At 46.3% G+C, this 21,932-nt stretch overlaps 2 protein-coding genes across 2 annotated transcripts in view; one reads left to right on the forward strand and one right to left on the reverse strand.

Annotated features, from left to right (window-relative positions):
- Positions 1 to 2,140: 2,140 nt before the first annotated feature.
- Positions 2,141 to 21,932, reverse strand: part of cetn4 (centrin 4) — a 41,499-nt gene continuing 21,707 nt past the window's right edge. Inside the window, exons 2-5 of the mRNA XM_038792388.1 lie at positions 18,124 to 18,279; positions 16,636 to 16,764; positions 16,389 to 16,526; positions 2,141 to 2,301 (exon numbers count right to left, since the gene is read on the reverse strand). Of these exons, the coding sequence (XP_038648316.1) occupies positions 2,212 to 2,301; positions 16,389 to 16,526; positions 16,636 to 16,764; positions 18,124 to 18,279 (513 nt within the window). The 3' untranslated portion in view covers positions 2,141 to 2,211. The remainder of the gene's footprint in view (positions 2,302 to 16,388; positions 16,527 to 16,635; positions 16,765 to 18,123; positions 18,280 to 21,932) is intronic.
- LOC119963588 (60S acidic ribosomal protein P1-like) lies at positions 8,138 to 8,458 on the forward strand. Its single transcript, XM_038792918.1, has one exon. The coding sequence runs from the start codon at positions 8,138 to 8,140 to the stop codon at positions 8,456 to 8,458; it is 321 nt and encodes a 106-aa protein (XP_038648846.1).

Below are 21,932 nucleotides of genomic sequence, written 5' to 3' on the forward strand. Positions count from 1 at the left end.
CACTTTTCTCTCTTTACTGATGCTGTCACACCTGCTGAGTATTTCCAGCATTTTCTGTTTTTCTAGGTAGTCAGTGGAATTTCTGTTCTACAGTTGAAATTTAGTTGCCATCAGCAAGAAAAAACAAAGGGGAATTTATTCTATTTCATCCTTTTATATTTGAGCAAGGAATTCATGGTATAGATATTGGACACCTGAAATGGAGAGCTTTCCTATTTTCCAGCATAAACATCCCACAGCTTGAACCAGGAGGGGGCACTGGGTGCCAACCCGGACCTCAATGGTGGAAAATACATAAAACATATTTAACTTCAATCAAAACCATGTTTCATAAAACAAAACCAAAAATATATTTCAAAGCTTTTTCTGATACAATGAACACATCATTTTATTTGTGCACGAGTGTCAGGTCACACTTTCTCATATGTGCCATTAATGTGGCACATATGGAGTGGAGAATTTTTCCCAAAAATCAACCCCAATAAAAGTTTTTTACTTTTTAGAATTCAACGGGTAAAGTAAAAACAGCTGTGAAAAAAAATTATTCCACATCTTATATACTTACCCCAACTGACATTTCCCCATTTCCCAGTGATTCCACCAGCCCAAAATAAAACACCGAATGTAGGGCCACTAATGGTCCAATTTAAATGGTCCATTTACAAAAGGATAATTAGACTACCCACAAAGTACAATAAAGGTTTTTTTAAAAACACGTTTGAGTGATTTGAATGGCACCATTGGTAAGATCACTTCAAAGGGGAACATAATAATCGGGAATGTTATTGTAAAGTCACTTAACTGCTATATCAGGACTTTACGGTGGAGCTGGTGAGGAGGCGGGCCGCCTTCAGTCGGGTGAAGAAGGTACTGTACATCAGTAACGTGCAGTGCAGCATAGTATACCCAACTAAGTTGAGGGTGACCTATAAGTCCAAGGACTTTTATTTCATATTCATATCATAGAATTTACAGTGCAGAAGGAGGCCATTCGGCCCATCGAGTCTGCACTGGCTCTTGGAAAGAGCACCCTACCCAACCGCACCTCCACCCTATCCCCATAACCCAGTCACCCCACCCAACACTAAGGGCAATTCTGGTATTTCAATTTCGGGACGGCGGAGGCAGCGGAGAAGTTTGCGAAGACAGAAACTGTGGCTGAATTGAGAAATGATCATGTACCGATGGAGCCTTGTGTAACTGTATTTTTTCACTGCGTGCTGGTGTATGTTCTAAATGAGCCAACGTTGTATATATTTGGACAAGGGACGAGATGGGACTTTCTCTTGCAATTATGGTTCTTTGGGGCTTGATTGTGTATGCAGGGTTTGTGTGCTAAATGGGATTTTTTTGGTTTTCCTGGGACCAGGCAAGGGGGAAAGCGACCTGGGCGGGGGCCTCCACGCTGGCCGGTTTAAGCCGGCCAGTGAACGGGAGTGAGGTGTGGGGAGGGGCTGCGGCCATCAGAGCCTGGCAGAACAGGTTCCGATGAGTCTAGCCGGGGTGGAAAGTTGGGGGGAAGGAACAGAGGTTGGGGGGAGGAGTTTTGTAAGAGGAAGTGGAGGGGAGGAGTCGGGGAGGGGGGGGATTTACAATTCATGGATGTCATTTACGGTACTCTTTCGGGGATTGGACGGCATTGAATGTTAGGGGGACGGGGTGGACTCTATAGGTCAATGGTGACCATAGGCGATTCCCGATTCCTTTCTTTCCCCCTTTGTTTTTCCCACCGTGGGAGGGTTTGTTTTATTTGATGTTTATATTGTCAGATGGGCCATTGTTTGGGGTGGTGGGAGGATGGGATTGTTGTTGTTGATAAGGGGATTGACTTTGTATTTGTTACTGCTTACTGCTTGTTGGTGGGGTGTAAATTCTGAAGAAAATGTGAAAATGGAGAATAAAAATATTTTACAAAAAAAAGTCACTTAACTGCTACTTCAAAATACTATAGAAACTGAATTACACAAGGCCAACTGGAGCAACAGGGTTCAAGGTTCAGCAGAAATATAATTTATCAATCTCTTTCACAAAAATGAGCAAACTATTGATTGTTGTGAAGGGGAATATTGTTTGAATTTGGATTTTTTGGGTTTAATTTAAATAAGTGATATTGAATTCAAATATACCAAAACCAAACAAATTTTCTTCATTCTTTATTAATTAAATACAAACACAACTAGTACTACTTTGGGACTGCAGGACAATATAAAATTAATAGAGGCTTGTTTTTTTCATGATCCGTAAAAATTCTTGTTCATTTATCTCACCATCACCATCACGATCAGCTTCATCAATCATTTCCTGTTTAGGAATGGAAAATAAAACTTTAAACACATTACTTGAAGTGGCATTTCTTCCTTTCTGATCACAAAACTGTAAACTTATTTGAAAAATATTTTTTTAAAAGAACCAGTATACACACATATGCTAGCAGGTCGTCAGTGGCTTTGTTTAAGTGAATACGAGGATTTGTTGCTTAATGGGAGGTAACTGGAAGAGCCAGATTTGCTGGAGTGAGGATCTTGTGGCATAATATCCACGGTAGCACAGTGGTTAGCACTGCTGCTTCGCAGCGCCAGGGTCCCGGGTTCAATTCCCGGCTTGGGTCACTGTCTGTGCGCAGTCTGCATGTTCTCCTGCACAGTCTGAACGTTCTCCTTGTGTCTGCGTGGGTTTCCTCCGGGTGTACCGGTTTCCTCCCACAAGTTCCGAAAGACGTGCTGTTAGGTAATTGTAGCATTCTGAATTCTCCCTTCGTGTACCGAAACTGGCACCGCAATGTGGCAACTAGTGGCTTTTCACAGTAACTCCATTGCAATGTTAATGTAAGCCTACTTGTGACAATAAAGATGATTGTTATTATTATATCCCACATGGGACCTACGGGGTGGGAATGTTTGTCCTCCCTGTGCTCCTTGTGGAGTACGAGCTCCCCCGCTACGGATGGGGTAGCTCAATTACCCAATGTATACAAGGTTGACCAGTAAGGCATCGACGAGGGAGGAACCACATATCCACTACCGGATAGCGTATATATCGTAAATGAAACTTTCTTATTTTACTCGGTGTGGACTCACCACGTCCTTATTAAAGTGATGAGGAGTAAACTGGTTTGCTGTTGATAAACCATTGGAGTGAGGTTGGACCCCATAATATTTAGTTTCCCTGTATAAGTGGCCAAACGAACCAGTGTGTCAGCCAAAGATAAAGTATGCACTCCTTGTTTGATAAGATAAAGTGTTCTGCGCTACAGTTGCTCCGGATGTTGTATGTTCCAATTCCAAAATGGAGACACCGACCTCATAGTTCAGCCGCCTCGTGACTTGCCGGAGCTGAAGAGACTCTTGACGTCCTCTGCCTGCTCCTCCTTGTCTACCTCATTGCTTGTCAAGGGAGTCTTCGGACTTCGAGGGTTGTTTGTGTGTGTGTGTGTGGAATGGAATATCCCGCACGGGACCTACGGGGTGGGAATGCTGATAGGGTCGGGGTAACTCAATTATCCAATGTATAGAAGGTCAGCCAGGAAGGCACCGACAAGGCAGAAACCCAGTTTGTGTCACCGGATAGTATATATATCGTTTGTGTAATTAAAACTTATTAAGTCAGCTTTTTTTTTCTCTCTCTCTCTCTCTATATATTCCCTCTCTTGTTAAATTCTCTATTCCAAAACTGTTGCTCCTGGACAGAATTTTTACTTCAGTTAGCATATGCTAGGCTTTACAATAACTCTTTCCAGAAATTTGATTGCACATTGCTTTAATGCGGGTTTTCTTTTCAAAACACACTGGTAAGATCGGTGTGAATAGTACACTCGCTGTGACGGGTAGTATTCACCTAATTTGTAGAGGCGATGTCAGCTTTTCTCTCCGTTCTTATTTTTTTTTCTTCTTCGCCTTTTCCAAATATACATACATATTTTCCTTTTGGTCAGTTTTTTTTACATTTTTCAGGTGCAGAAATTCTGGGTTCAAAAATATTCAATCCCTTATTTGCAATAGTTAAACTGTGGGGACTATATACCTTTCTATGCTTTTGCTATTATAATGTCTTCTAAAACTAAGGCCACACAGGGTGAATGCCCAATCAATTTTATCACCTGGAATGTGAAAGCTCTAAATCACCCAGTTAAAATAAATAAAGTTCTCTCTAATTTATGGACATGTGATCATTTTTGAATGTCAAATGTTGGGCAGATGTTTGATTCTAATTTTCATAGTAAAGCGAGAGGTGCAACGATTCTAATCCACAAATTCATTTTCAGGTTAGAGCTGACCACAATGTTATAGTACAAGCCAGACTTCTTAAACCTCTCATTGATTCTAGTTAATGTCTATCTACCCAACTGAATGATCACCTCTTCATTTCAAAATTATTTGTGCAGATTTTCTGGTCCCGCCCACTGCAGGAATCATTATGGGCGGGCCACAAAATTTGACGGTTAGAGACTTTATACTGAGGACAGACTAACGACCCTAAAGAAAATAACAAAAAGACTGGAACTACCAAACGGAAATGAACTCCAACAACTACAGGTCAAAATCGCAAGGAGACGACAGCTTACCCACTGACCTCGAGAAGCACAATGCTAGAGGAGTTACTGGACAGTCTGGGGAAGGGAAACTCCGGGGACCTATACAGACAACTATTAGAAAGGACGTGCTCCCCAGTGGATGAGAGACGGAAAAAATGGTAGGAAGATCTAAGGGCAGAAATACTCAAGAGCTAAGCCCAGAGTAGGGCCATCTCCAACTCCTCATGCGCAAGCCATGTCTCATGCAGTCGAAAGTGGTGCACAGAGCAAATGAGTAGGATCTTCCCAGAGGTGGAAGACAAATGTGAACGGTGCCAGGGAGGCCCGCCCAACCACGCCCACATGTTTTAGGCGTGCCTCAGGCTTCACAGGTTTTGGACAGCCTTCTTCGAGGCAATGTCCAAGGTGGTAGAGGTGAGGGTGGAGCCGTGCCCAAATGTGCCACTCTTCGAGATATCGGCCCAGCCAGAACTTTTTATGGGTAAGAGGGCTGAGGCCCTTGCCTTTGCTTCCCTAATCGTCCACCGGGGAATCCTCCACGGCTGCGATCAGAAGCACCACCCACTGCTGCAGATTGGCTGGTAGACCTGTTGGAATTTCTCCACCTGGAGAAGATCAAATTCCCTATCTGAGGGTCAGAGGATGGCTTCCACATAGCGTGGACGCCATTCACTAACTTGATCCAGGGCCTGTTCGAGGCCAACAGCCAAATGAGCGGGAACACGCACACGCGCCAACAGGACCGCAGGGAGCCAACAGGACCGCAGGGAACAGACAGGAACAGACGGCCAAGACCACAAGAAATGGAACCCCCAAAGAGATGCCGAAAACAGGATATGGGGGGGGGTGGGGGGGGAAGGGGTGAGGCCAATCAATAAAAGGGAGGGAAGGGGAAGACAGCGCACACATGTTAATAGCAGATAACTGCCCATTGTACAGCAAGTAACCCAGGAAAGGACCCCAAAGCAACAAATGGAGGGGGTGGGAGAGGGGATGGGGGAGCGAGGTGTTTGTTTATTGTAACCAACGCATCTATCCTTACCGAGCATAGTGTATAAACTGTAAAAACATCAATAAAAACATTTTAAAAATAAATAACATGTAAATTTATGTTAATATATTGAAATCAGGTTCACGTCCAAACTACGTCACCACTAACGGGTGGGGAAGCTCTCAAACTGAGCTCTCACCGGCACAAATCCCGTTTTTGGCTGCCTGCGAGATTTAGTGGCCATTTCGGGATTTGTGGTCACAGCTAAAGGGGTAGACAGATCGTGGCCATAGTTTCAAGTCAGGATGATGTGGGGCTTGGAGGGGAACTTGCAGATGATGCTCTTATGATTCTGCTGCCTTCATCTTTCTAGCTGGTAGAGGATGTGGGTTTGGAAGGCACTGTTGAAGGAACCTTGGTGAGTTGTTGCAATGCATTTGGTGGAGGGTTCACACTGCTGCCACTGTGCGTCCGTTGATGGACTAGGTTCCCATCAAGCAGGCTGTTCTGCCCTGGATGACGTTGAGCATTGTTGGAGACGCACTCATCCAAGCAAGTGGAGAGTATTCTATTGTGCCTTACTAATAGTAGACAGCCTTTGGGGAATCAAGAGCTGAGTTACTCATCTCAGAATTCCCAGCCTCTGATCTGTTCTTGTAACAACTAAAATATTTATACAGCTGGTCTAGTTCAGATACTGGTCCATGGTAACCCCCAAAATGTTCTTAGTGGGGGATGCAGCGATGGTAATGTCAAGAGAAGATGGTTAAATTATGTCTCGTTGGAGAAGGTCACTTCCTGGCATTTTTGTGGTGTGATTACTTGCCACCTATCACCCCAAGCCTGAATATTGTCCAGGTAGTGTTGCATATGGACATGAACCGCTTCAGTATCTGTGAAGTCATGAATGATACTAACATTGTGCAATCATCAGAGAACACCCCTACATTTGACCATATGAAGGGTGGGTCATTGCTTAAACAGCTGAAGATGGTAGAACTCCTGTAGCCATTTTCTGGAGCTGAGATTATTGGCCTCCATCATTCACAGCCGTCTTAATGTTAGATAAGGAGGGATTCCCTGATTCCCATCAACCTCAGTTTCACTAAGGTTCCTTGCTGGCACACGGCCTCACGGTAGCATGGTGGTTAGCATCAATGCTTCACAGCTCCAGGGTCCCAGGTTCGATTCCCGGCTGGGTCACTGTCTGTGTGGAGTCTGCACGTCCTCCCCGTGTGTGCGTGGGTTTCCTCCGGGTGCTCCGGTTTCCTCCCACAGTCCAAAGATGTGCGGGTTAGGTGGATTGGCAATGCTAAATTGCCCGTAGTGTAAGGTTAATGGGGGGATTGTTGGGTTACGGGTATACGGGTTACGTGGGTTAAGTAGGGTGATCATTGCTCGGCACAACATCGAGGGCCGAAGGGCCTGTTCTGTGCTGTACTGTTCTATGTTCTACTTGGTCAAATGCTGCCTTGATGTCAAGGGCAATCACTCTCACTTTCCCTCTTGACTTCAGTTATTTTGTCTATGTTTGGACCAAGGCTGCAGTGAGCTGAGATCAGGGACCAAGTGGCCCTAACAGAACCCAAACTGAGCATCAGTGAGCAGTTATTGTTGTGCAAATGCTGCTTGATGGCACCTTCCGTCACTTTGCTGATGATCAAGGGGAGGCTGATGGGGCAGTAATTATTTGGTTGGATTTTACCTGCTTTTTGTGAACAGGATTTACTTGTGCAATTTTCAGGTAGGTATCAATGGTGTATCAGGGAACTATTGTATCATTATTGGTTATGAGGAGAATCTGAGTATCAGTATTAGTTGCCAGTGATTTTTTTTTGTGAGTTACTTCTTGTTGCTGATAGAGTCTCTCCCCCAACTTTCAGTTTATCCTCTTTCTGTAAATTTCCTTTATTTGCCTGCTTTGGGATGGTCTCCGAGTTCTTGGACTTTACACAAAACAACTGCTCGTGCAAAATAAAGAGCAAAAATACTCAACTACAGGTAACCTGACCTTTAGAAGATAAACATAATATTTTTATATATCACATGATTAGGTCTCTAGGAATACCTCCAACCAAAATTAGCAACATTGTTCAGGTGGAAGTATATCTGTCCTATACATATTGCATCTGTCGCAGAACCAGGCCCAATGTCCAGGTTTGAATTTTTCCCTACACCATTTCTCCTTTCTTTCTTACTTTATTATTCCCATACTGATTAATACATGAATCTGCGAGGTTAGCTCAGTCTGCTGGATGGCTGGTTTGTTATACCGAGTGACACCAGCACCATGGGTTCACTTCCCACACCTGCAGAAGTTATTCATATTCATGAAGGCCACGCCTTCTCAACCTTGTCCCTCGCCTGAGGTGTGGTGACCCTCAGGTTAAATCAGGCATTGTCAAAGTCGGGTGGGTCACGGGCGGGTGTCGGGAGGATAGCGGAGCCGTCTGTTGCGGCATTCCCGAGCGCGCAAATCTGCAGCCGGCTGCTGCGCGCTCTGTCCGATTCGGAAGTGCTCGGTTCTTCTGAATGAAGCTAAGGCTAAGTCGTCCCCCCCCCCCCCCCCCCCCGGCGACTAGCACCATCAGACCCACCCGCAGAGATCCAGCGCCATGGCCTCCACCTCGGAACTCGTCTGTATCTACAGTGCGCTCATCCTGCACCACGACGAGGTCACTGTCACCGAAGACAAATTCAATGCCCTGATTAAAACAGCTGGTGTGACCATTGAGCCTTTCTGGCCTAGTCTATTTGCCAAGGCATTGGCTAATAGTGACATCAATAGTCTGATCTGCAACGTTGGTGCCGGTAGCAGTGCCCCAGCTGCTGCAGCAGTTGTTTCCACCACTGCCCCTGTTGCTGCTGAAGAGAAAAAGGAAGAGAATGAACAGGAAGAATCTGAAGAGTCTGACGATGACATGGGCTTTGATTAAACGTGCCGTGCAACAACATTGTTACAATTTATAAAAAATAAATAAAAATTGACTATAAAAGCCGGCTGCTGTGGCTGAAGACCACAAATTTGCGCAATCGGAGACGCAGAGGATTAAAAAAAAAATTCCATGTAATCTTCCTGCCTGAGGGAGGCAGAGAGCAGGTCACGGCCCCCAAACGTCGCCATCACGTGCTTTGGGCACGACTGCGATTCAGTCATTTTATCAGCAGCAAACAAGGTAAGAGAAAATGGTGGGTCGCGCAGGCCGGCCGGCGTGGGTCGCGCAGGCCGGCCGGCGTGGGTCGCGCAGGTCGGCCAGCGTGGGTTGCGCAGGTCGGTCGCCGTGGGTGCGGAAGGTTGGCCAGGTGATAAAAATGGGTCCCCGGAAAAAAAGTTTAAAAAGCAATGGGTTAAATCACTCTCTGTCCTGTCAATACCTGTCAGGATCTTAAAAGTTTTGATCAAATTGCCTCTTAAACCTCTCCAACCAGTCAGCTCTCTCTCAAAAGGGGAAAGCAGTCTTTGGTCCTTGGAGATTATGGCTACTTTCATTTAATTGGTCTCCATATTTAAGGAAAGCTGTAAAGGCATTAAAACAGTTCAGAGAAGGTTTACTAGACTAATAACAGGAGTGGGCGGGTTGTCTTATGTGAAACGTCACGTGTGTTCGTGCACCTGAGGAGGCTGAAGGTGGACGTGTCCTTTTTATAAGAGACGCATTTAAAGATAGATCAGACGTAGTTGAGGAAAGGATGGGTAGGGCAGGTGTTCCACTCAGGACTGGACATGAAGACGAAGGGGGTGGCAGTGCTGGTGAATAAGCGAGTGGCATTCGAGGTGGGGAGCATTGTGGCAGATCCGGGGGGAGGGGGGGGGGGTTAGGTTTGTGATGGTGAGTGGGAACCTGGACGGGATGCCAGTGGTCCTGGTAAACGTTTATGCCCCAAATTAGGATGATGTAAATTTCATGAGGGGGCTGCTGGGGAAGATTCCTGATCTGGACTAGCACTGGTTGATCATGGGAGGGGAAGCGTGGACCCCTCGAGCCCCGAGGTCGGGGAAGGTGTCAGCAGTGATGAAGGAGCTGAAGAGGGGGGGGGGTTTCTGGAGCGTATGGGGAGGGGGAGTGGGAGGAGGACAGGACTCGTGGAGGTTTGGGTTGCCGAGGGTGAGGAAATTCTCAATTTGATATCATAGAATTTACAGTGTAGGAGGCCATTCGGTCTATCGAGTCTGCACCAGTACCTGCAAAGAGCACCCCACTTAAGCCCACACCTCCACCCCATCCCCACAACCCAGCAACTCTAGACAGCACCTGGAGGAAACCCACGCAAACACGGGGAGAACATGCAGACACCGCACAGACAGAGACCCAAGCCTGGAATCGAACCTGGGATCCTGGAGCTGTGAAGCAACAGTGCTAACCACTGTGCTACCATGACACCTATGTGCACTGGGTATATTCCTGGATTCTTTCTTTTTGTGATGGACAAGGCATTGCTGGCTGGGGTGGTCGACTCAGAGTATTCGCTGATTGTGGTCTCCGATCACGCTCCGCACTGGGTGAATTTGTGAATGGACCGAGGGGTGGCCCAGCACCCGCAGTGGAGTCTGGATGTGGGACAGTTGGTGGATGAGGAGGTGTGCGAGTGGGTGAGGGCTGCCATCCGGGGGGTATGTGGAGCTCAATGACACGGGGGAGGTCACAGCCGCCACACTGTGGGAGGCACTCAAGGCGTGGTGAGTTCATATCGATCCAGGCGTATAGGGAGAAGGCGGAACGGGCAGAGATAGCAAGGCTGGTGGAAGAGATTCTGAGGGTGGACAGGAGGTATTCAGAGGACCCATAGACAGTGTTGCTGAAGGAGAGGCAGAGGCTCCAGATGAAGTTTGGTTTAGTGTTCACGGGGAAGGCGGTGGGACACCTGTGGAGAGCCAGAAGGGCAGTATATGAGTATGGTGAGAAGGCGAGTAGGCTGCTGACCCACCAGCTGAGGAAGCAGGAGGCAGCAAGGGAGATTGGCAGAGTAAAGTATGAGACGGGAAGGGTGGTGTTGGACCTGGTGGTGGTGAATTGGGTGTTTGAGGTTTTTACAGGAGATTGTATGAGTCGGAACCCCCGGCCAGCGGATGGGGGAATGTGATGGTTCCTGGATGGGTTGGAGTTTCCCAGGGTGGACGAGGGGTTGGTGCAGGGATTGGGAGCCCCGATCGTGTTGAGAGAAATGGTGAAGAGTACGGGGGCGATGCAGGCAGGGAAGGCCCAAGGTCTGGATGGGTTCCTGGTGGAGTTTTATAAAACGTTTGGGGGAGACCTGGGGCCACTGCTGGTGAGGGCATAGAATCAGGCTGGGGAGAAGGGGGAACTCCCCCCTATTCTATCGCAGGCATTAATCACTTTAATATTGAAAAAGGACAAGGATCCAGAACAATGTGGATCGTACTGTCTGATATCGCTATTGAATGTAGACACCAAGTTGCTGGAAAAGGTATTGGCTTCGCGAATTGAAGACTGCATCCTGGGGGTGATAAGCAAGGACCAAATGGGATTTGCGAAAGGGAGACAGTTGTCGGCAAATGTGAGGAGGCTGCTTAATATGATTATGATTCTTCCATGGGGCAGGAGGTGGAGATGGTAGTGGCGATGGACCCGAAGAAGGCTTTTGATCGGGTGGAGTGGGAATATCTGTGGGAGGTGCTGGGGCAGTTCAGGTTCGGGCAGGGATTTGTGGACTGGGTCCGGTTGCTTTACAAGGCACCGGTCGCAAGTGTGCAGATGAACTGGGTGAGTTCAGGGTATTTCGGGCTGCATCGTGGGATGAGGCAGTGGTGTCCTCTCTCCCCATTACTTTTTGCCTTGGCTACAAAGCCATTGGCAAAGGCACTTAGCACGTTGAGGGATTGGAAAGGGATTGTACGGGGGGGGGGGGGGGGGGGGGGGGGCGGCAGTCGAGCACAGGGTTTTGCTGTATGTGGACAAGCTGTTGTTATATATTTGGAACCACTGGGTGGCATTGGAGGCATTATGGGGATTTTGACAGGTTCTCTGGGTACAAGTTGAACATGGGAAAGAGCGAAGTGTTCACAATTGAGACCAGAGGGCAAGAGAGGGGGTTAGGGGCGTTGCTGTTTTAGGTAGTGGGGGCGTGTTTTAAATACCTGGGCATTCAGGTGACGCTGGATAGGGCACAGCTACACAAGTTAATTTGACTCGGTTGGTGGAGCAGATGACGGTGGACTTTAAGGGATGTGCTGCCACTGTCGTTTGCGGACGGGTGAAGACAGTTAAGATCACAGTGCTGCCACCGTTACTGTTCTTATTTCAGAACCTTCCAATCTTTGTCCTGGAGTAATTCTTTAAAAAGGTTAACACGCTGATCTCTGGATTGGGCGAGGAGGGGGTGGTTCTAGTGCTGCCAAAAATAATGAACTACTACTGGGCGACGAACATCGCCATGGTTAGGAAATGGGTAGTATGGGAGGGATCAGCATGGGGTGGATGGAGACGGCTTCTTGTAGGGGAGTGAGCTCAAGGGCATTGTTAACAGTTACTCTGCTGTGCTCACCGGCCAGGCATTCCATGATTCCAGTGGTAGTGTCGGTCTTGAGAGTGTGAGGGCAGTAGAGGCATTCTGCTTGGTGTGAGCACCGATTTGTGATAAACATAAGTTTACAACGGGGGGGGGGGGGGGGGGTGCTCGATACGAGGTTTTGGGGGTGGCAGCCTCCAATTTGGTGACCTGTTTGTAGGGAGCGTTTTTTTTTGCGAATTTGAGGACCTGGAGGCAGAGTATGAGCTGCTTCCAGGTTTTGTGAAGAGAGAGGTATCCTCCTTTCCGGGGTTACCGCCTTTGGGGTTGCAAGCCAAGGTTTTGTCGAAGGAGGAGACAAGGGAGGGGAAGGTGTCGGAGGTCTACAAGGAGCTGATGGATACAAGCCCCGGTGGAGAATATAAAGTGTAAATGTGAGGAAGAGCTGGAGGGGGTTGGAGGCCGGGACATGGGCTGAGGTCCTGCGGAGGGTGAATGCATCGTGGTTGTGTGTGAGGCTAAGCCTCATCCAGTTTAAAGTAATTCACAGGGCACACGTGACGGTAGCACAGATAAGTAGGTTTTTTGAGGGGGTAGAGGATAGGTGTGGGCGGTGCACGGGGAGGCACGCGAATCACGTCCACATGTTTTGGGCACATCCAAAGCTAAAGGGGTTCTCACAGGGGTTTGCGGACATAATGTCCGAGGCGTTGGGGGTAAAAGTGGCCCCGAGTCCAGAGGTAGCGATATTCGGGGTTTTGGAAGATCAGGAGTCCAGGAGGTGAGAGAGGCCACACATTGGCCTTTGCCTTCCTGATAGCCCTGAGAGGATCTTGCTTGATGGAGGGACGTGGAGCCGCCAAAATGAAATGAAAAGCAGGGGTGTGGGTGAGTGATTGGCAGAATTTCTGAGGCTGGAGAGGTCAGGTTCATCCTGAGGGGGTTGGTTGAATCCCTGAGAGGTGGAAGCCATTCATTGACTTTAAGGAAGATTGAGGAGTCAGCAAAAGGGGAGGGGGGAAAACAGGGGTGATAAGGGGGTTAAAATGGGTACGGCAGGGCGGGAGGAGGGGGTGAGAGTAGGGGTTTGTGGTGGGGGGGGGGGAGTGAGTGTTAGTTATTTATAATGTTGTATAATTTTACTTGTGCTTTGGTTTGTTTTTATGAAAATGTCGAAATGAAATATTTTTTTAAAAAAGATAAACTATGACCTTATTGAATGGCAGAGCTGGCTGGAGGGGTCGAGTGGCCTACTCCTAATGTGTACGTTTGTATGTTCCTAAGCGCACAGAAGGCCAAAGAGAGATCTTTTAAAAGTGTTTAAAATCATGAAGAATTTTCATAAAATAAACAAAATTAGAGGGTTTCTAATGGTTAAAGTGTCAATAATCAGAGGTGAAAAATTCAAGGTAATTGGCAAAACAACCAGAGGATAAATGAGGAAAAGCTTCAATTGTTGGAAGAGTGGTTAGGATTTGGACTGTACTGTCATATAAGGTGGTGAACACTGATTCAACAGCAGCATTCAAAAAGGAATTAGATAAATAGATGAAGTAAAATAAAAGTTGCACAGATATGGGAAAAGAGCAAGAGAGTGGGATTAACTGGATTGCTCTTCAAAAGAGCCAGCGCAGACTGGATGTGCTAAATGGCCTTTTATTGACAATATTCTGGCAATAGTACTTGTGCTCCAAAACACGCTGCGCCCCTAGCCTGTTCCAGTACAGTAACAACACTGGCATCTACCCGGCATTGTGGAAAATTGCAGAGTATTGCCTGTATACAAGAAACAAGACAAATCCAACCCAGCCAATTACCGCCCGATCACTCTACTCTCCAACATCAGAAAAGTGATGGAAGGAGTCATCAACTGTGCTATCAAGCGGCACTTATTCAGCAATAACCTTCTCATGGACACTCAGTTTGGGTTCTGCCAGGGTCACTCAGATCTTGACCACATTACAGCCTTGGTTCAAAAATGGACAAGAGCTGAATGCCAGAGGTGAGGCGAGAGTGACTGCTCTTGACATCAAGACAGCATTTGACTGAGTATGGCATCAAGGAGCCCGAGCAAAACTGGAGTCAATGGGAATCAGGGAAAAACCCTCTACTGGTTGGGGTCATACCTGTCACAAAGGAAGATCGTTGTTTGGTTGGAGATCAATCATCTCAGCTCAGGCCATCACTGCAGGAGAGTGACACGGTGGCACAGTGGTTAGCATTGCTGCCGCACAGTGCCAGTGACCCAGGTTTGATTCTGACCTTGGGTGACTGTCTGGAGTTTGTAGGGTCTCCCCGTGTTTGCTAGGGTTTCTTCCAGGTATTCCGGTTTCCTCCCAGAGTCCAAAGATGTGCAAGAAAGGTGGACTGGCCATGATTAGTGTCCAACGGTTACATAGAGTTACGGGGATAGGGTGGGGGAAACAGGGCCTGGGGAGGCAGACTCAATGGGCCAAATGGCCTCTTTCAGCACTGTAGCAATTCAATGATTCCTCAGGGCAGTGTCCTAGGCCTAGCCATATTCAGCTGCTTCATCAATGATCTCCCTTCCATCATAAGGTGAGAAGTGAGGATGTTTGCGGATGACTGCACAATGTTCAGCACCATTCGTGACACCTCAGATAATGAAGCAGTCCACGTCCAGATAATGAAGCAGTGCCAGGCAATGACCATCTCCTACAAGAGAAGATCTAACCATCGACTTTGACATCCAATGGCATTACCATCGCTGAACCCCACACGATCAACATCCTGGGTTGATCAGAAACTGAACTGGACTAGCCATATTAATACTGTGGCTATCAGAGCAGGTCAAGGGCTAGGAGTCCTACAGCAAGTAACTCATCTCATGACCCCCCCCCCCCAAACCCTGTCCATCATCTACAAGGCATAAATCAGACGTGTAATGGAATATTCTCCACTTGCCTGGATGAGTGCAGCTCCAACAACACTCAAGAAGTTCAACGGCATCCGGTACAAAACATTTGATTGCTCCCCCTTCCACAAACATTCAATCCCTCCACCACCGATGAACAGTGTCAGCCGTGTGTACCATCTACAAGATGGACTACAGTAACTCGCCAAGGTTCCTTAACATTACCTTCCAAGCCCATGACCACTACATCTAGAAGGACAAGAGCAGCAGACACTGGGGATCCAACCAGCTGGAGGTTCCCCTCCAAGTCAGCGGTTCAAGAAGGCAGCTCACCACCACCTTCTGAAGGGCAACTAGGGATGGGCATTAAATTCTGGCCTAACCAGCGACACCCACATCCTATAAATGAATAAAAAAACTATTCTATGATTTTATGAAGGCAATGATTTTGAAAAAGTGAACACTAAATACAAAGCTAAAGTGGAATCATGGTGCAAGTACGTTGGTGCACTGTGCATAGAACTACAGGATGTGGGTTGCTAACCACAATTCCCCAAAGAGTGAACTTTAGCTTACCAGTAGCTAACTACAACAAATAATGATTGTGGAGCGGTAAGCAGCAGGGGGCAGAGGTGGGTTGAGGGGAATTAAGAAAGTCAATGTCGCCACCTATTAATGACTAATGAAATTGCAGGAGCTGCAGTGGTGCAGGAGGTGCTCACATGAAAAGAAAGTCATCCCAGAGCGCTCACTGCTCATCTTCTAGAAAGTAATATTCAGAATAAGAGTTATTGAAAAGCAATTGAGCGTGAGGGGAGGAACTGCAACAAGAAGCACTAAAAGAGAAAAATGAGTGAGTTCAGGGTAAAAAGGAGAAACAGATGGAAAGAAAAGGTAGTAAACGGAAAGGGGTGACAAAAAAAGAAGAGACATCCCAAGAGCAAGCAAAGCACATCATTAGGAAAACAATGGTAAGAAAAAGAATGCTGTTAGAGAAATAGGGCAAGCAGAAAAGAAAGAGGAGAAAGCGAGGCAATACAATAAAAAAAAAATAATGAATGAGGGGATAAGAGAAGGAAGAAAGGGGGAAAAGAAAATTAATAGGAGAAAGAGACAAGCGAGAGAAACAGAGTGAGGAAAGGAAAAGAGTGAGAGAAAGAAAGAAATTTAAAATAAACCAAGAGTGAAGGAATGAAAGTGTGAAAAGCATGCTGGAGAGAAACCAAGGCGAGAGGCTGTGCACATGGAAGAGATAAAACAAAAGCAGAGGCTGAAAAGTGAGATGGGAAAAAATGATGGGAAGAAAGCTTAATAAAGTGAGAGAAATCAATGGTAAAATTGAGCAATAGGAGAAAAATGTCATATTTAGGTTCCTGGATGTGCTCTATTTTATTATTCACAAGTTAATAGGTAGTTCCTCCAGTCAAACACAATTGGCAGACATCACCCAGCATGCCCTGCTTCCCTATTACAACTTTTCTATCTGGGAAAAACACACACACACACACACAAAAAAAAATCACCTGCAACTCTTCATCAGTTAGATTTTCACCCAGTTCTTTAGCAACTCTCTTAAGGTTCTTGAATGATATCTTTCCAGTGCCATCATCGTCAAACAACCGAAAGGCTTTCATAATTTCTTCCTTGGAGTCTTTCTCACTCTGGGACAAAAGAAGTGGTTGTATAAATCCTTGATTAACTTTTCATTACTACTAGTATCGCAAAAGCAATTCTTATTTTTTTTTTATACACGTGTATATTACATCTCACCATCTTCTGAGTCATCATAGCTAGGAAGTCATTGAAATCAATGGTACCAGATCCTTCCTTGTCAATGTCTGAAATCATCTTTCTTATTTCTTCTTTTTTAGGTTCAAACCCTAATGCACGCATGGCAACCTAAAAGAAAGTTAATATGTCATTCCATTCAACGTTTATAATATGGATGCATTTTAAAAAGGAGGACCGAAGTATGATTTTAAATGGTGAAGGGACGATATGAACGTAAACATTTCATGTCTCCATTTTCAACATGGAAGCAATTTGGTTTCTATCTGGTATAGAAACGTAAGCATACACGTTTGTATATTTTCTAGTTTTGGATGCTGAACAGGAGACACCCAAGATAGTAAATGTCAACCTTAGCTTAGTAATTAGTATTAGATTTCCCGAGTTTGGCTACCTTCCTTTACCATCCAAGCTACCAGAAAAGACAGAAAAATATAACAAACTTCTATTTATATTGCACCTTTCATGATCTCAGGATGACCCAAAGCACTTTACATTCAATTATATATTTTGGAAATATGGTAACTTTTGTAACGCGGAGAAAGATGATAGATTGATGCTCATTGTGAGGGAACAGCAGTCAGAGTAGGTAGATGGAGGGAGAGATTTTTTAATCTTCTGCTTTTGAGACAGTGAGTTGCATACTTTACCTTGCAAGTACCACCCTGCATACTATCGTCCACTTAACTGTGTTAAAGTTACAGGTAGAGGTTAATTAGCTACATTTCCGGCATTAACCTAGGGCGGGATTCTCGGGTCCCCCAGCCCAGTGTTTCTTGGCAGCGCCCCGAACGGCCGGAGAATTCCAGCCCTAATGAGGATTATTGAAACTTTATTTTATAAAGTTTCAATACAAATCTGAATTGTTTCATTCAAAAAATATTATCTTCTATACAGATATTAGAAATTACATTAAAATACACCAATTTACTTTTTAGCAGATCAGTGTGGTTCAGGGAGGTTTTTGGTCCAAGGCGAACTCCAAGAATTGAGCGTATAATCTCAAACGTCATTGTCGCACAATATTATCAAAGTGCAGTCCTTTCGTTAGAGTGGTGGATCTTAAAAATCCGTTTCCACGAGGGGAAGGGTTCCTTTATTCCGCATTGGGCGCCTTTAAAAATACCAGACGCGCCCCTTCTATTTTTTTCTCTATGTGTTTAAAATATGGCAGGATTACCGGTCAAGGTAGCTGGAGAGCTGCCCTCCACTTTTCCTGCCAGAAACAGCAAAAATCAAAATATTCCACCCGTCATTTGCCTACTGGTAATGTATTTACTGCAAATCATTTTGAGATGCAGCAAGACACACTAGAAATTCAATTCTCTTTTCATACAAACTTAAGTTTTAGATTGTTGTTTGCAAGGATTTTCCAAAGATCTGAAAATTGTCTTCTAATTCTACCTCTAAGAATTTAATTTAAAAAATAAAACGTAGCATAACATTTATGTTGGTATTATTTAAAAACACCTTGATTTCCTTTACGTCAATAGTTCCAGAACCATCAGTATCAAACAAATCAAAAGCCTCCCGGATTTCTTGCTTTTGTTCCTCTGTTAGATCAGGTCTTGGCCCAGATTTCTTACGCTGTGAAGATCCAGTGCCACTTTTCCTGAAGCTTGCTGCCTAAAGAAGGATTAAAATATCTTAAATGATTGACATATACATTGAAATGGTTAATAATATTTGTGCAAACTGTGCTTACTACACCCCATTTAATGGATCTACAGAGGATCTATAGCACAGAAGGCAGCCATTCAGTCTGTCATGTCTTTGCCAGCTCTCTTCTAGAAATTATTTTCATCGGTCTCTCCCAGAATTTCACATTTTCTCAAATCTAAACATGTATCCGCCCTCTCTTAAAACACCCCAAAATCCCCTGTGGCACAAACCATTCTATGTCCCTACAACTGTTGTGTGCAAAATATTTCTTCTAACCTCTCCTTCTTAGTGACTCTTTAAACTGATGGGGTGGCACAGTGGTTAGCACTGTTGCCTCAGCGCCAGGGGGCCGGGTTCAATTCTTGCTTTGGGTGACTGTCTGCGTGGAGCTTGTATATTCTCCACGTGTCTGTGTGAGTTTCCTCCGGGTGCTCCATTTTCTCCCAGTCCAAATATTTGCAGGTTAAGTGGGGTTATGGGGATAGAGCAGGGAGCGGGCCTAGATAGGGTGCTCTTTCAAAGGGTCAGAACAGACTCTTTCTACACTGTAGAGACTCTATGAATGACCCTTCATAATTAGACTCCTCAAAACAGAGGAAATCATGCGTCATTATTCATTGCATCTAAATTCTTATTCATTTTAAAACTATGTACTAAATTTTCTCTTGGTCTTCTCTGCTCCAGTTGAAATAGTCCCATTATTCCGAAGCTTTGTTAACAACTATACAATGCTCATTGTAAACCTGATTCTTTAGTACTCGTCAGTATTCTTCAAGTATTATTAATAGGCAGAATTTTCCATTCTGGAGCCTAAGAATGGAATTCTCCCATTTTGAGACTTAAATGCAGCAGTTCCTGTACTGCTGACCAGAACAGTGGGATCCTGCGCCAGATTCAGCACTAGGGAGCTCATTAATTATGCACAAGCAAGATCTCCTCCAACTCTCCTAGCAGACTGGCAGCTAATTTGTCTGCCTGCCCTCAGCTGATTGGTTTGAATGTCCTAGCACCATACTTAAATACCAGTGCCATACACTATCACTCTTTCCAGCCAATTTGACTTCATCTGACCGTGCAGAATGTCACAACGCAGAGGGAAAAGACTTGAGGCCTCAAGAAGTCTGTTCCAAGATTCAACTACCCTACCCCATAATAATAATAGTAAAAATAATCTTTATTATTGTCACAGGTAGGCTTACATTAACACAGCAATGAAGTTACTATGAAAAGCCCCGAGTCACCACACTCCGGCACCTGCTCGGGTACACTGAGGGAGAATTCAGAATGTCCAATTCACCTAACAAGCACATCTTTCCAGACTTGTGGGAGGAAACTGGAGCACCTGGAGGAAACCCACACAGACATGGGAGAACGTGAAGACTCCGCACAAAAAATGACTCAAGCCGGAATCGAACCCGGGACCCTGGCGCGGTGAAGCAACAGTGCTAACCACTGTGCTACCGTGCCACCTGCGAGGTGCCCCCCCCCCCCACTTGGATCTCTTCCCACCACATTTGGAGTCTTTGTGCATCCACTTCCAGTAATCAAGTTAATATGCCTCTGAATCCCTTGCTTGTGAGGTTTTCATGCAGGCTTGTCAGGTTCCAGCTTCCCTTCTCTCAATCTTCTCTTTACCTTCCATTGTTCATCTTCTTCATCCACCTCCTTGCATAACCCTCTTTTCACATTGCCCCGGCATGCCATCAAACACGCCCTTGGCTGGTGTGGTGATTGTGTATCAGTGTAGATGCAATACAACTGAGCAAGCACTAGAGGGAGCACGGGAGAGCTATAAATACAGAGGGACAGGAAGTGAGGACACACTTCACGGAAGGGAGAACTGGTAGCAAGACACAGACACAGGCAGGCAGCATTTGAGGTAGCTGTAAGTTAAGCTCTGAACACAGAATAAATTCACAATAAAGCATCTTCTCCAACTTTGAGACTACGAGCTTTCTTAAGACACAAGGAACAACACAGCTGGTTGGGAGAATTCCGCTCTCAGTCCGTTGACAGTTGGGAAATACAGAATGATTCCCAATGGATGGTAGTAGGATGGGAAGCATGCACAATCTTCTGCTTTTCAGCTATTTAGTTATGCATCAATGAGGAACTCGGCAGATTTTACAGCAGGCCGGGCGGTAAATCACCCGCCTCGCTGTTACCTCATGGAGCCGAATGTCCTGACATCATATTTAAATCGCACCTGGACAGACATTCACTCAACTGAAATCCAGGATCTCCTCCAGAGTCCTTGCATCTGCAACACATAATGGAGAAGCTTGCAGGTGTGAGCAGTCAAATCCCACGGCATAGTGGCCGCCTCCAGAATTGATTTCTGCTCATCTGGCACAGCCGGTGATACACCCATGCTTGGACCAATGCTCAGCGTTGCGGAGGTCCAGGTTTGCTCTTTGACAAGGGTGATGAGAGCCATGTGAGAGAAGCCTCATGTCGACTCTTTTCACTTGTCTCCACTATACTCGGAACTCTATATAGACCATTGCCTCGAAAGCATAGAAAACCAAGCAAATGAGGCTGGATTCTTAGTTTGCGGATGCCAAAATTGCGATTGGGCGGCGAATAGTCTCAGATGCCAAAATCGAGGTAGGCGTCGGTTTGACGCCTAATCGGGATTCTCCGGCACCCCAAAATGGCGTAAATGCCACCCTTGCCGCACGGGCTGAAAATACAATAGGCATATCATTAGCGGGCCTGACACCCGATGCTCCGGGACCTCCGCGATTCACCACCTCTGATGGGCCGATTTCCCGACGGCATTGTTCACTTGTGCTCTCAGAAATAGTGAACCTGGCGGCATCCTGGCTGAAGAGTGATGGAAGCAAATGGTGTGGAGTGACTGCGGGCTGCTGGCCCGGACACCGGTCGTGCTGGCTACGGCGGACTGCCAGGACTGGGGGAGGGGAGAGTGGGTCAAGCAGCCGGGGTGTCCCCCCACGGGACTGGGTAAATGCTCAGACACCGACTGCCATCCTGCTGAACACCAATTGACCAACCACCCACCCTGGCCCCTGGTTCTACACAGTGGCACCAGCCGTATGTGTGCGCCCACCCATACCCCCTCTACCGGCCCACAGCCCCCCCGGCACCAAACACCCCGCCCAACCGGCAGCCACTCACCGGGGGACCACACAGGGCCACACCCATGGAAACCTCCAGTGAGGGCAATGCCAACCAACGGTGCCTCTGGCAGCAGGGAGAGTGGCCAGGACTGGGGCCACCGGCGGATAACTGGTGAGGGGGAGTAAGCGTGAGGGGGGTGAGGATGAGGGATGTGGACATCCAAAATGGCCACCTGCACAGATCGATGGGAAATTGGTCAACACAGAGACACAAAAATACTAGTTCAATACACACACATAGTTAATATTAATCAATCACACACACTTGCAGGTTGGACTCTAAAGTAACTCACCGGACTATTTAGACCTTGGAGGTAGCCCCTCCCTAGGGATATATTCTCGTCCTGTCATCAGACGTTGGACAGCCAACATATTGTCAAACCTGTTCTTAGTGGTTCTAACCCACCGGACTATTCAGATCTGGGAAGTAGCCCCTTCCTAGAAATACACAATTGTCCTTTCATCAGTCCTTGG

This window comes from Scyliorhinus canicula, chromosome 3 (genome assembly GCF_902713615.1).
Source record: "Scyliorhinus canicula chromosome 3, sScyCan1.1, whole genome shotgun sequence".
NCBI classification, from domain to species: domain Eukaryota; kingdom Metazoa; phylum Chordata; class Chondrichthyes; order Carcharhiniformes; family Scyliorhinidae; genus Scyliorhinus; species Scyliorhinus canicula.

Bases quoted from the DNA above. Each gene is read 5' to 3' on its own strand.
- LOC119963588 (XM_038792918.1), top strand. From the start codon at position 8,138: ATGGCCTCCACCTCGGAACTCGTCTGTATCTACAGTGCGCTCATCCTG.